Raw genomic sequence first — 14,745 nt, 5'->3', positions numbered from 1 at the left:
CTATCAGGTCCTATTACTTCTGTTTCTGAAATCTCTCTCCATTTGTTCCCTTCCTTTTCATGTCAATTGTCACTACTGTTAGTTGAGGCCCTCATTCTTTTATTCTGAATGCACCCACTCTTTCTGAATGATAAAAAGCATCGCCTAAAGTCTCACATGTCTAGGCCTTTGCGTTGGCTGTTGCCTCTGACGGGTTCACCTTTCTCTACCTTCCCTAATCAGCTACTTGAGGACTCAGCTTTTAAGCCACTTTCCCAGGGATGGCTTCCGTGATTCTTTTCATCAATCCCTTTCCTTAAGTTAAATTATTTTTCTCTGTACTCCCATGGCACATTACATTTAAGTCTGTCACATCACTCATCAGAATACGCTGAGAATTGATTTGCTTCTCTGACGCATTCCCTGGACTGAGAGCTCTCCGAGGACAGGGACTACATCCAACTTATCTTTTGTCTTCCAAGCATCTAGCAGCTTTTCTGGGAGGAGATACAAAAGTGCTTGAGGGAATGAATGAATGCACACAGTGGGCTCATTAGGCATATTGGAAAAAATTGTCACGTAATACTGTAGTGTTCTACATATTTATTTAGTCCAACTAAAATTTGAATGCAATTTTTATAAACTTGCATGGTTAAAATAATGCTGATGTTTTTAAATTATACAATATATTCCCCTTCCAACCATTTACAATAACAGGCAGCCTTTATTATTGCTTAAGCCCATGTTTTCATTCATATTGGCAACAGCTTCTTCCCTTATCCTGTTGATAAGAGATTACAACCCAGTTGCACCGTAGTTTAAAAAGTGGACTCTGTTTTGAACTTTGGTTTAAGGTGTCAAACTTTTTTGCATCAACACTAATGAGTAAACTAACCTATTAGAAGGTGCTTTATTTACCTTTCTTGATTCCTGCCCATCAACGATGGTCACTACACCAAGAAAATGCCTTGAGGTTGATTATTTCAGAACCTAAGCTACTGCTAAATTTGAAGTTAGACATCTGTGGGGGTGGTTTTCATTTAACATGTACCTTTTTCATCTAAGACAGATTTAGGTCTCATTCCAGCCCTGCCCCCTATCTGGTTCAAGACCACCACTTATATCTCCCTGGACATCAGTTTCTTCATTTTTAAAATTAAGTGTTTGGACTAAACTAGCTAAAAGAACTTTTCAAATTCAAATATCCTCTGGTTCTATTACTTTGGGTTCCCACTGTGAATTTTCTTACCGTCTTGTTTCCCTTGTTCACTTTCCCTTCCTCCCCCACTAGTGGAGTGGTCCTCCTGCCTTCCTACCACCACACACATAGATACACTGTGTTCTTCAGCACCAGGCTTTGACCTGAAGGTTTTCTTCAACATGGAGAGAGCTGAGCAGCAGTGTGCTGTGTGCTCTTCCTTCACTGGCCTGCTCTAGTCCCTTCCACAGGGGTTTTCGAGTCCCTTCCTTTTAGCAAGCACATTCTTGAGTGCAGTTGCAAAAGCAGAGGGAGGTGCAGAGTGAGCACAGAAAGATTTCTTGTATCACAGGAGAGGCATTTCTAAATTGCAACAGATTTGGGACTGTGATTTTGACCTCTGGGGGGTGTGGGGTGCAAGTAGGTATATATTCTGTTATCAACATTACACAAATTAACTAAGGTTTTGGAGTAAGGAAGGCACATCATAGTCCCCAGGGCTTCCAGATCACTTTGTTACATTTTCTTTAGCTGAGAGTACAGCCTGCTAGGTTACTAAGTGTTCCCTACATAATTTGTCGACAAAGCATTTCAAGCGAAAGCATTGTTTCATAAAGGTGTGCCTGCATTTTATGAGGTAAACTAAGACAGTCTTGATTTCATTTGCCTGCATTTCCATTTTATTATTAGACACAAAAGGACAAATCAGGTACAAGGTGTTCACCACCACCAAACCAGTATTACATGAAATGTTAAAGGATCTTCTTTAAGGGAAAGAAGAAGAAAAAAAGATAAAAGTATGAACAACAAAATGGCAATAAATACATATCTACAACAATTGAATCTAAGAAACAAACTAAGCGAACAAGCAGAACAGAAACAGACGCAGATACAGAGACCATTTTGAAAGTTGCCAGATGGGCGGGGGGATGGGTGAAAAAGGTGCCGGGTTTAGGAGTACAAATTGGTTGCTACAGAACAGTCACGGGGATGTAAAGTCCAGCATAGCGACTACAGGCAATAGTATTCTAATAACTAGGTACAGGGTGTTTTTGATGAGCTGTGCATAGAAAGTATTTATAAAAACAGTTTTCTGGCAAGGTGGGGGGGCAGGCCTGGCCTGTTGGAAGTAGAAGAAAAAAAAATTAAAGAGCTGGGAAGGAGAGAGAGACAAAGGCGCGCCCGGAGGACACAGTGCAGAGAAGCAGCGAGCTGGGCAGGCCAAGAGGTGACACGTGTGGGCAGGATGACGGACGCTAGGGGCTGCTGCCGGGCACCCTGCTCTGGAGCCCTGCGGCAGGCGGCCGTCCCAGAAGGACGGGGCAGAGCTGCTGGTCCGCGGAGCCAGCGCAGGAGGACCGGAGGGCGCCCGAGCCCCGGCGGCCGGCTCGGACAGGGTTAAGCCATCACCTGCCGCCGAAGTGCGGCTCGGATGGGAAGTAGGAAGTGCCGCGCCCGAGCTTCCTGTATAAAGCAACGCGCGGCTCCGGGCGCCGCGCTCGGCTCCGCTCCGCTCCGCTCGGCTGCGCTCCGCTCGGCGGGGCTCCCCGGCGCCGCGCCGCTGCAGCTCCCCGAGGCGGGGGGCGGCTGGCCCTAGGTCCTCCCCCGCCCCCGCCCCCGCCCCGCCCCCGCCTCGGGCCCGGCGGGTCTGGCGCCCGAGCCGCGTTCGGTCCTGCGGAGCGCGGAGCTGTCAGCTGCGGCGCGCGGAGGGCGCGCGGGAGCCCGAGCCCGCCCCTCCTCCCGGGCGCGCGAGCCGGCGCCGCCGGGGACCCTGGCGGCCGCCGAGGGACGCGGCTCCCCGGCCAGGTAGGTGCCGCGAGCTCCCCAAAAGCTGCAGGCGCAGCGAGACGGGGATGGTGTGGGACGGACGAGAGGGAAAACGGGGCGGGAAACTACGATGCCGGGGGTAGTATTAGCTTTATGCTCTGCGTCTCGGGCTTCAGCCACACCGAACCGAATTCATGCTGAACGCCTTCGACACCTGTTAACTTTTAAAAAGAGATGGCTTTGTAAAGGTAAAAAGAAACTTACTTCGTTTCTACTAAAAACAGCCTCTATGGAATGGATTGGAAAATTCAAGGTTAGATCAGACCTCCCCATGTCTTAAAGGGAGACCAAAAGTTGGCATACCCTCAGCTGTTGACCTGCTGCTGCCTGGAAGTGCACAGCGCTAGGTTGACGCTCACGGATGTTAACAAGATGTTATGTTATCCGCGGGCCCCTGGCCGTACAGCATGCTGATGATTTTGCCAGGTAACTGCTCATGAAACAAAGTGAAACTCTGATCTTATGCTGCTCTTCTTGAATTTAAGTTGAAATGAGACTGACTCCTGCAGTTTCACCAGAGAAAAGGTATTTTAGCTTACCCTTTCCAGGGGTACCTTTTGCTTTTATTTTTAGTTTCAGGGATCCTACTGTAAGCCTACCCCTGCTGGTATACTTCTCGCATTCGGATTTCTCAGAAATGAATTCTCCTTTCTGGGAAAATGTACCCTGCCTTCCTGCTTCCCCTACAGCCTCTCACTTTCTCACTTCTTTCTGCCGCACATTTATCTTATCAAAACATGAGCCGGGGCTCCTGCGGGGACTGTCCATGATCTTCTCACTTGGCCTTTCTAGATGTTTATTTGCACATAGCCAGGTATGAATGAAAGAAAAATGTACCTAACAGTTCCGAAGCAGCAGATTGGGGGTGTCTAAGCAGAAGAGAAAGAAAAGAACTTTGAGATGACTCAAGTTTTTAGGGTGTGGGTAAGAGGAGGAAGGAACCCGGCCAGTCTTCACTGAGCTGCTGGCTAATTCAAGTGTCCAGGCTGCTGCAGCTTTCACTGAGACGAACCTCTTGATCCCTGGTCCCTTGCGCTCTCATGCCTCTGCGGGGTCCTCCTGCTCTTTCCTCTGCCCTCCCTTCCCAGCCCTAGTCCTTCGCATGGCTAACAGTCCCTTAAGCACTTCTGAAACTATTTGAGGAGAAGAGGGCGGGAGAAAAAGACTGATAGCGATGGCAGAGCCACAGAGCCACTTGGAGGGACCTGGATTAGGAAATCCAAGGCCGCGTTTTCTCCCAGCTCCTCCTGCCTTTCTCTTGCACACCTGTGACTGGTATTCTTTGTAGTGGGCAGAAACTGTGAAAAATAGGGGGAACCCCCCCCAAAAAAACCTGTTTCATAAGTAGCCTCTGTCTACTTGAGACTGTAAACATATATAGAGAATGTAAAAAAGGTGTTGAATTGCAGAATTGGGTTGCCTAGCTTTTTATTTAAAACAAACAAATAAACAAACTCAACCAAAAAACCCCCCAAAACCAATCAGCCTAGATAACTTGCTCCCCCACTACTACTGTGCTGGAAGTGAGGTTTGAATGTGGTCAAACACTGTCTAAACCCAGGGCTTTACAAATATTTACAGTCGTCGCTGCCAAATATCTTTGTGCTGAGCCCCAAGAACATTCTCAGCATTCAAAAGCCCTATTCTCATGAATGGTTTCAGTTCATTGGCAATTTAAAGGCATCCAGGCTCCCAAACTAGGTCAGCTTAAGACATGTCTTTTTAAAAAAAAATAAAAATAATTAGTTTTTGGGTCTCCCAGATTATGAACCAAGTTTTCTCAGTCAAACTCGACAGCAGAGAGAGAAGTTACGCTCTATCGAGAAAGAGAGAAAAAAAAAGCTTATTTTACCTATGTAGTAAGACCATTTAGCTTCCTGAAAACTAGCTTTCTCTTCAATAATATGAAAACATTTAATCTGAGAAAGTATATGTACATTTTTCTTCTTGGAAAGTAGTTTCAATATGTTAGATATTTAGAGACATTTATAAGGACACCAGAATCATTTCTCTGTAGTGTTTTTGCTAATTCTGACTTGTGTGTTGCCCCAGGCCTTGGCTAATGACATTACTTTCTTGTTAAGTGAGGTGTGTAGTGTTTGAAATCACCAGTTTGAGGTAGAGGTCAGGAATCATGCTGAACCCAGATGTTGATGGAGGAACAAAGTCCGAACAGTTTTGGTACTAACCTTACTTTGTGCAACTGATTATTCTGGATATGGGAAAGGGGCCAAGCCGCCCCACAAATCACACTTTCCACTTTGGGCTGTGTGGAACAGGTATCTGCAGCCGCTGCTCCTGAGTGCTGTGAATTTTTTTCAGGACTGCCTACCTTAATTTACAGACCTTCCTTAGCTACAGAAAATTATCAATATTTTCAGTGTTTGAATTGCTAGAAGTGAATACAGATGAGAACCAGGCCTTTAGTTTTTTCTCTCTCCCATGTACATTGAGAAAACTTATCTACTGTAGTATTGAGTGCCTACTGTTTGCTAGGTGTATGATAGGTACTGAGGATATAAAGATGTATAAGATGAGACCTTGACCTGAAGGAATTCACATAAGCTTGGAAGTGACTTTGAACCAGAGTGGTAGTTCTCAATTCATGTTGTTTTACCTGAGCGTGAAAAATAATTTGATGTTTGTCATCTCAACCATAGTTTCTCTGATATTGCCTGAGCACTCAGTAATTTGAGGAGTCATAATAACATCTAAGTTCATTTATTTAATTATTTTAATTTTAATTTGTTTTTTTTCCCCCACTTTTAGGTGTATGTGGGAATCTTGTGCTAGTGTTTTATTTTTATTAACTGTGGCATTTGTTGTTTACTTGGTCAATTATTACTTCTAAACTCAATGAGTCATACTGTAGTAGTTCTTTAAAAATAGAAAACAATACATGAAAGAGTAAAAGTGACCAATGCTTTTGCAACAAGGAATGAGAAACTTCTCATCTATGATCAGATCCCTTCCTTGAGTTGAAAACACAACCACCTAAGTGAGATACACTTCTCTTATTGATAGCTGGAGATACCTCACTTCTGATCACATGGCTTGTAGTATCTATTAAAAAACATATTTGGAATGCCATATCTCATTGGTTTCTAATTCCTTTGCAGGCATTAGTTTGAGTTCCAGACCTTGAGTCAACTGGTTCTTTGTCTTTCTTGGAAAGATAGAACAAGACATCTCATTTCTCTCTTTGCTGGACTAGTGGCTGAAGCTATAAACCCACAAACTGTCCTGTGTATGATTACATGAAACTGTTGACAACCTCTTGAACCAGCTTACTCTTTATAAGTGGGAACGGGGTTTAATCACCTCTGTGTCCCTAGCACCCAACTTTGCGGGTTGACTTTGTTTCCTGCATTATTGGGTTCTTAAGAAACTGAATTGGGCAGAGACATAAAAATACACACCTGCACTTTACTTAGTGTGGGATGGAGGAGATTCCTCTCCCATACTAGTTTTAAATTTGTTTCTAATTGAAATTTCTATATGCAACTTTTAATTTTCACAGGAGAGGGTAATATTTACATATGCTTTTACTCACTTGGAGAAAAAAAATTTGATTTAGAGATCTATGCTTTAGTGACTGTAGTTTGCTGGTAATATCATGACCCAAGAAATCCGCCCTTCTTTTGCAATATGGGCCTGCCTGAAATAACACTTCTCCTTGACCTGTTAATTACATCATTGTCTGACCTGCCTTTAAGTGGCATTCCTTCCTGCTTCTGAGCTTTGTTGCTGTGCCAAACAGGGGGAAGAACAGTGTTCAGGAAGGCTGTATGAATAATTGTGGGCTCCAAGGGAACCATTGATCGAAAAAGGGGTGGGCAGGGCACATACTGGTATCAGGGAGGGAGCTACCACTATGAATGTAAAATTACAATGCCAGAAATATCATTGACCTATTATTCTCAAATTCACTCCTACCTTCTTTGATATGTTCTTATTGTTAGGAAAGCTCAGAATGGATTTCTTCCTCTTGGGCCTTACCCTGTAGTGGTAATGAGAACATGGAAAGAAGGCAAGAAAAAAATAAAAGTGCGTTTCAGAAAAAGGATCAGCATTTTGCCATTGTTAAAACTTGACATCCCAGATGCTCTGTACTCTATAGGGTTTAGAGTTAGCTTATCACAATGTCATGGTCTTTGTTGGCCATGATCTCATATTTCTTTCCAAATATTTCACCTGTATATTTTGTAGGAAGAATTATAAAAATTGGATCTTATTATTCTCACCATAAAAACTTGTAACTGTATGCTGTGACAGATATGTTAACTAACTTTATTATGGTAATCATTTCACAAAATATATATACTAAATCATCACGTTGCGCACCTTCAGCTTACACAATGTTATGTGTCCATTATATTATCAGTAAAGTTGGAAAAAATTTAGATCTTCTTAAAGTCTTTAGACTTTATTCATACCTTGATTTCAAATAGCAAAGAGACTCTCTAGAAAATAGTTCTTTTAATATTTAAGATGCCCATCCTAATGGAGTGTCTGTCCTTTGCACCCACAAAACAAGTTAATAGAGATAGAGTAGCATACCAGTTCCATTTTAGAACATAATGGTTTTCAAGTTACAAAGTCATAATCTTATTACCATCCTGGAAACTGATGAAATGAAGATGTTAAAACTAAGGAATGAAAGACTGAAGTATTTTTTTCCTTTCTTGATTTCCTCTAAATGAAGCTTTGAAACAGTGGGGAAGAGAACAGAATTTCCCTTTTATCACATGAAACATGGTGATAAACAGTGTTTTTCAGCAATGCTGCTACCTCACAAAGCCTGAGTAGGCGAAGATTTACTTCTATCACATCTAAGAATTAAGCATTTCTTGGGTTTGTTTATTCTAGAGAATAGTTTCTAATCTATTTTATCTTTTTCAAATAATGACAAAGTGTCCTGTGTGTGATGCTGTGTATCTACTCATTGACCTTGAGCATTGTTCTTTTAAAAAATTATTTAATAGATATAAGATATGCTTGGGTAATTGCATTTCTGTGATTACTAGTGAGGCCATGTCCCCGTTTGTTCTTATCCTCTCAGGGCACATATTAGAACTGTTTTTCTGATATTATTGGATGTGCACTGGTTCATCTAGTCCTTGAATGATCAGAGAGTGGGTGAAAGGTGGAAGCCAGGAGTAGAACCACAACACTGGCCACTATGGAGGTCGGTCATAAGTTCTTGCCTTGCTTAGCACCAATACTACCCATGGCCCTTGCTGCTCTACCAGCCAGCTGGTCTACCTTCCATTCCAGACTGCATTTGGGGTACAACTTCTGCAAATGGGTGATGAATGTCAGCACTCCACTAGACTCAGTGAGTATGTGAGTCACTAATAGCTTCTGTTAAGAACCTAAACCAGCAGCTAAATATATCACTGTATTGGGCAGAAGCGCCAAGGTCAACACTATGCTAATTTTCAGATTGTGTTGAGTGGAAGCTGGTTGCCTGGCATGTCATTCTTAGTTGGTATTGGGAGAGCTTCCCTAACAAGGTCTTTGGATTGCTGTTCCTTTCTGGCCTATTAGAAGATTGGCTTCCTGAGAGTCCCATTATGCAAGGCAGCACTTCAGCTGTACCTCGCCACCACCTCCCCTTCCCTTTGTTAGCTCCTTCTTGTAGTCATGCATTCATATCTCTTATTCCAGCTACCGCACAGCAATGACTCAGTCTTGCACGGGCATGTAAACATTTTGAGAGTATTCGTGTATCTCCCCTTCTGTTTCGTCTCTTATTCTTGAGTAACTCTTAGAATAGCATAGCCTCAGAGCAGATCAACCGGATTTTTACATACATTAATATTCTGTTACATCAGTAATAGCCAGTTTATTCATTTTGGTAGCTTTCTATTTCTCGTAGTCTCTTTAATCATGCTTTATCAATTCATCTAAGTTTTAAAGTTTTGCAGAAGGGTGTAAAAATTCCTAAATCACTAGCTCTGGCCAGTGTGGCTCAATTGGTTGGGTGTCATCCCATGTCTCATGCACAGAGGGGTCACAGGTTAGATTCCCAGTCAGGGAACATGTATGGGTTGTGGGCTCAATCCCTGGTAGGGGCCGTGCAGGAGGCGGCCAATCAATGTTTCTCTCTCACGTCAATGTTTCTCTCTCCTCCCTTCCTCTCTCTCTAAAAGCAATAAAAACATTAAAAAATTTCTAATAACTAGATAAGTATCTAGTAAAACATTATCCTTTACAACTGCATTATTTTTGGTGTGCAATGGAATACCTCCTATGATTTTAGATGGTGGTACAGGCATAAATACATTAGTTAAAAATACTTGAATGTTAGCTCTCCTACCCTTTGCATTTTTGGAGCAGATTGCTTTTTCAGGCAAATTCCTTATACATCCTGTGCTTCCAACACCGCTTCTGAAATATTCCTTTCTTTGGCAATTCCAATGAAAATACATGAGGGAAAAAGTGGCTTTCCTGTTCTTCCCTACAAGATAGTACTTGCTTCTCATATAATGAACAGTCTTAGAGCAAGAGACACCCATAGAGTAGATGGGACTGCTGATTCCCCTTTCCTGGTAATTCAGTGCAAAATCAGATGCTTTAGAGTGGTTTTCCTTCTGCCCCAGCTATTGTCCTATTCTGTGATTAGTTACAGTTGAGCAAGCGACACACAATTTGGGTGAAGTCTGCCCCTCACCACCCCACCCCAATCCTACCGTTGATTTTAGAAAGTTTAAGCCTGAAGGCAGCTGTCACCTTTCTTCCTGTCTTCCTGCCCTCTCCTCCCACCCTTCTCTTCCCCCCTTCCCCCCTGCCCTCTTCTCCCCTCTTCTCCTCTCCTCTCTCTTCTTTTCTCTTTTTCTTCTTTCTTTCCTTTGCCAAAATTCTTTTCCCATTGGGTCCATCACACCCAGTAAGAGGTTCAATCACATTTGTAATAATGGTAAAAATAATTGTAATCATGACTGTTTTAAATCAAGCAAGAAAGTCGAACATTCAGTGACTTCCTTATTGTAGGTAAAACGTGAAGTATGAGGCAAAACAAGTAGATTGACAGTGAGTTATGGACTCTCTGGAAGGAAGACTTTTCTTGCAAACTGGAGGGGAGTGGTGCATTGGCCATGAACCTGTGAGCATGTGGTCTCGCGAAAGGGTCAGGAGGAGCTGTGAGTGTGTTGCCAGTCTTCCTGTGGGCACCTGCTCTGAATCTCATGCCATTTACTAGTAGTGTTTCTACTGTTGCTGAGTTTCTGCTGTTGGTGGTTTCCTGTTGTGGAGACTGGTGAATCCTAGCAAGACATAAATGAAGAAACACTACGACACTATGGAGCCAGCCATTCTCAAACGCCTCAAGTGCGGGGGAATTCATTAGAGAAATCAAGATTCTCCTGATTATTGCTTGAAGAGCTTGACTTCTAATCAATCAACGGTGAAAGGGTTTCTTGTCTGATACATTTTTTTTATGAAGTACCCACCATGTGTCACGCATTTTTAACATATTCACTATTGATTTTACCCAGAGTGAAAGCCAAAAGGCTGGTTTTCAAACTTCATGGTGAAGCCTTCAGCTTCTGGGATGGTGCTTGGGAGGCTGCTGAGGGAAAGGTCAATGGGACCTGACCTGGCCTCCCAGTGTTGATTCAACCAGCATGCGTCAACCTTATCTCTTTTATACAGTGGTGGTTTACTTGAGATTTTGTTTTCATAAAATTCCATCCCTTTAAAAACATTTGAAAGCTACCACTTTCGGGAATTTGGTGTTATTATACACAGAAAAATAAATCACTTATTTTTGAAGAATTATTTTGGATTGTTCGCATCTCAAAGAGATGAAGTATGTAATTCTTTCCTCTCTCTCACTGAGTCACAGGCACTGCCCAGACGGGAATGCTTGGAATTTCTTTTCTTTTTTTTTTTTAACAAAAAAGATCTCTACTTTATAAAAAGTTTTTATGTCATAAAATATTTTTATATATAAATATTTTTAAAAAACATATATATATTTTTAAACTATTTTATTGAGGTATGATTGACAGACAAAAAGCTGTACATATTTAATGTCTGCAACTTGATGAGTTTGGAGATAAGTGTACACCCATGGAACAACATCATGCCTGTAGTTGAGAATACTGTATTGTATGCTTAAAAATTTGTTAAGTTCAGTGTTTGTTTGTTATGTTCAGTGTTCTTATGACACACACACACAAAATAATGATAAAGAGGGCAGGAGGAAACTTCTGGAGATGATAGATATATTTATATTTTTATAACTGATCTTATTCTATAGGCACATAACTCACAAGCTAAGGAGTGAGAACTTAAGTATATAGTAAGAGACAAGATTATGTTTCAGATGGCCTCGATTAACACAATTTCTAGTTCTGCCTTCCAAAGAAAACTGTTTTTAAGATATACCTTCTAAAAGGTATTCAATTATGCCTTATTTTTTGAGAACATTAAAAATTTGGCCTGTTTAATGTCTCCTTTGAAAAAATAATATAGGTTGAGACTGAGAAATAATTGGCTTTCTTGAAGAATACCTCCATCTCTTCTTAGGTTGAAACAACAGGACTTATCTCTTCACAGCAGCTTTCCTCAGATGGACTCAGAGTATATTTGACATTTGTGATGTGGGATGGTTCTGGCCTGTGTCATTACCCATCTTCTCCCTCAGGAAGCATTTACAGGCTACATTTCTTCTTATTGTTTGACTTGGGCTTTGTCTTTTTGAGGGGAAAGATAATTCAGAATATGTTGTGTGAGCAGTGTTAGGGAAACAGAGATGAGAAGATAGCAGTTGCGGGGAGATTGATGAGCCTCTGTGTGCTGTGGGGAGTCTTGGAGAAACAAATGGGTGATAGTTTTCTAAGCATAAACTGGGAAGAGGGGAAGGTTAAAATCATTTTAACTCCTAATTTACCCTAAAAAGAGATTTTTTTTTTTTAAACTTCAAAATCCTGAATTTGATATACAGGTCATTTTGAATTTCATTTGCTCTTAGATGATAATTCACTCGTAGTTAATTGAATAAGAACACTGTGTCTTGAGCGTTACTGGATCTCTCCCAATCATTGGTCAGCACCCTGTTTGTTTATTTATTTACTTATTTATTTTTTAATCCTCACTCGAGGATATTTTTCCCATTGCTTTTCAGAGAGAGTGGAAGGGAGAGAGAGAGAGAGAGCGAGCGAGAGCGAGAGCGCAACATCAATGTGAGAGAGACACATTAATTGGTTGCCTCCTCATGCACCCCGACCGGGGCCAGGGATCAAGCCTGCAACCGAGGTGCGTGCCCTTGCTGGAAACTGAACCCGAGACCCTTCAGTCTGAGGGCCACCCAGCCAAACCAGCTCGAGCCTATTTATTTTTAATCAGGACTTCTACCACCACGCAGGGAATAGGGGAAAACCTTGAATACTTCACGTTACTAGAGTTAGTAACTGTTGACTATTTCTGGTATGACATTAAGAAAGTGCAGTTAGATACCATAGATTTTTTTTCTTTCCAACTGATCCAGTTTGTTTTCCCCTCCATTGTTTCAGTATTTTATACCTATGTATTGAGACTTAAGCCACTGTGGGGCTATGTAGCAAATGCTGAACATGTAATTTGTTTTGCTAAAAAAATTGGGAGGAAAAAGCCTGGTTTTCCATAGAGGGAGAGAGGGTATTTGTAATTATTGTAGAATAATTATTGTAGAATTATTATTTGTAATAAATTGTAGAATTTATTAGAATCAGCTGTACTCTTTTAAAATAGTAAGAACCTTTGGGTTTCACTTTTATTTAATCAGAACATAAAATTTCTTGATACGATATAAACTGTGAATATGCAGGAAGATTATTTTCACAGTTATTTTCCCTCGAAAGATATTCTGAATAAAAACAATCTAGTGGAAAGCCTTTGGTTATAATTTTTATTTTTCAGTGTAGAAATATCCTTTCCTGTAGTTATGCTACGTGTAGAGACAAATTTTATTTTTGTACAATTTCAGTGAACTTCTGATAGCTGTAGTCATGGGCTTCTCCCTCCCTCCCTCCCTCCCTCCCTCCCTCCCTCCCTCCCTCCCTCCCTCCCTCCCTCCCTCCCTCCCTCCCTCCCTCCCTCCCTCCCTCCCTCCCTCCCCTGTCCTACTTGCCTCTCCCTGCTCCATCCCACCACATCATGCTCACTTGTGAGGCAGCTCTGGTGTAATGGACCAGGTACTGGGCTTGGCCTCAGAAGATGCCATATATCAAGTTCTGAGAACTTTGACAGATACTTAACTTCTTAGGACCTCAATTCTTCTATAAAATGAAGGAAATAATCATCATGGCTGCAAAAGAATAAATGAAATATTGCATATGAAGAAACACAACTAACCTTATTGAATTTTTTATTGGCGTAAAATATACATAAGAGTTACCATTTCATCCATTTTAAGTGTATCATTTAGTGGCATTAAGTATATTTACAATGTTGTGCAACCATCACACTACCCATCTCCAGAACTTTTTCATCATGCTAAACAGAAACGCTGTGCCCATTTAATAGTAACTGTCTACTTCCCCCTCCCCAGCTCTTGGTAACCACCTTTCTACTTTCTATTTCTATGAATTTGACTGCTCTAGGTATCTCAGAGAAATGGAATCATATCATATTTGCACTTTTGTCTCTGGCTTATTTCACTTTGCATAATGCCTTCAAAGTTCATCCATGTTGTTGCATGTGTCAGAATCTCAAGTCCTTTTTAAGGCTGAATAATATTCCATTTTATATCACATTTGACTTATCCATTCATCCTTTGATGGACATTTGGATTGTTTCCACCTTTTAGCTAATAAATGCTGCTCTGAACACTTGTGTGTGCAAGTATCTGTTGAGCCCCCTTTTCAGTTCTTTTGGGTTTACACCAGAAGCAGAATTGCCACATCATATGGTAATTCTTTAACATTTTGGGTGACATCCTACTTTTAAGTATTTTTGGAATCTATTGAATTGATTGTAGTGGTGTGACTCCTAAATGGAGTGTTTGCTCATAGCGGTCATTTAATTCCCGTAGTTTACATGACATGAGTCAGGACAGTGAGGTCACCTTAAGTTTCAGGACTCCAGGAACACCTTGCCAAGGTGGCAAGCTCTCTAACCCATGGTCTCAGAAATGTATTCACTGTACACTTAGAGATCATCGAGGGTGAGGATTTGCTCTATTGGTACCCAGATGTGTTGGTTGAACATTAGTTGTATCGATGGCTATAAATTTTTTGCTTTGCACCTGTCTGCAGGGATTGAGGAGACCGAAGAGGCTGAAGACAGGCTGATGGGCTCAGTCGGTAGGCTGCATTATCTCACCATGACTGCCGAAAATCCGACACCTGGAGACCTGGCCCTCGCTCCTCTTGTCACTTGCAAACTCTGCCTGTGTGAACAGTCCTTGGACAAGATGACCACACTCCAGGAATGCCGCTGCATCTTTTGCACAGCTGTAAGTTTTCCTTGATGCTTTCATCATGAGAAAATACAAAGGGAAGACTTTTGATGGTGTAGGATACATTTCTGTGGCTTACTGAGAAGCCAGGATTGCTACAATATGATCTGAACTTTGGAGAGCCACTCCACATTTGGATCTGTTTCCAAATAGTGTCTTGAATGGTAAATTCTATACTTACTGGTTTTTAGGAAGAGTGTAATGTGTGTGTGAAATTTAATTATTTGTTGAATAAGCAGAGTTTTTCTGTTCTTAAAGTTCTAGCTAAGAAATAAAATAGCGACATTTTTAATAT

The 14,745-nt window shown here is 41.5% G+C and overlaps 1 protein-coding gene across 3 annotated transcripts in view; it reads left to right on the top strand.

The window, feature by feature from the left end:
- Positions 1–14,745, top strand: part of RNF144B (ring finger protein 144B) — a 143,547-nt gene that overhangs the window by 71,216 nt on the left and 57,586 nt on the right. The window contains exons 1-2 of one of the 3 annotated variants that reach the window (XM_081146077.1): positions 2,833–2,983; positions 14,248–14,447. In XM_081146077.1, the coding sequence (XP_081002203.1) occupies positions 14,283–14,447 (165 nt within the window). In that variant the 5' untranslated portion in view covers positions 2,833–2,983; positions 14,248–14,282. Of the gene's footprint in view, positions 1–2,832; positions 2,984–3,459; positions 3,530–14,247; positions 14,448–14,745 lie in introns of those variants that run through there. The other 2 variants (XM_081146079.1, XM_081146078.1) reach the window with 2 other exon arrangements.

Source organism: Miniopterus schreibersii (assembly GCF_964146895.1).
Source record: "Miniopterus schreibersii genome assembly, chromosome: 8".
NCBI lineage: Eukaryota > Metazoa > Chordata > Mammalia > Chiroptera > Miniopteridae > Miniopterus > Miniopterus schreibersii.
Note: the sequence above shows the minus strand (reverse complement) of the source record. Positions and strands in the feature narration are given on the sequence as shown.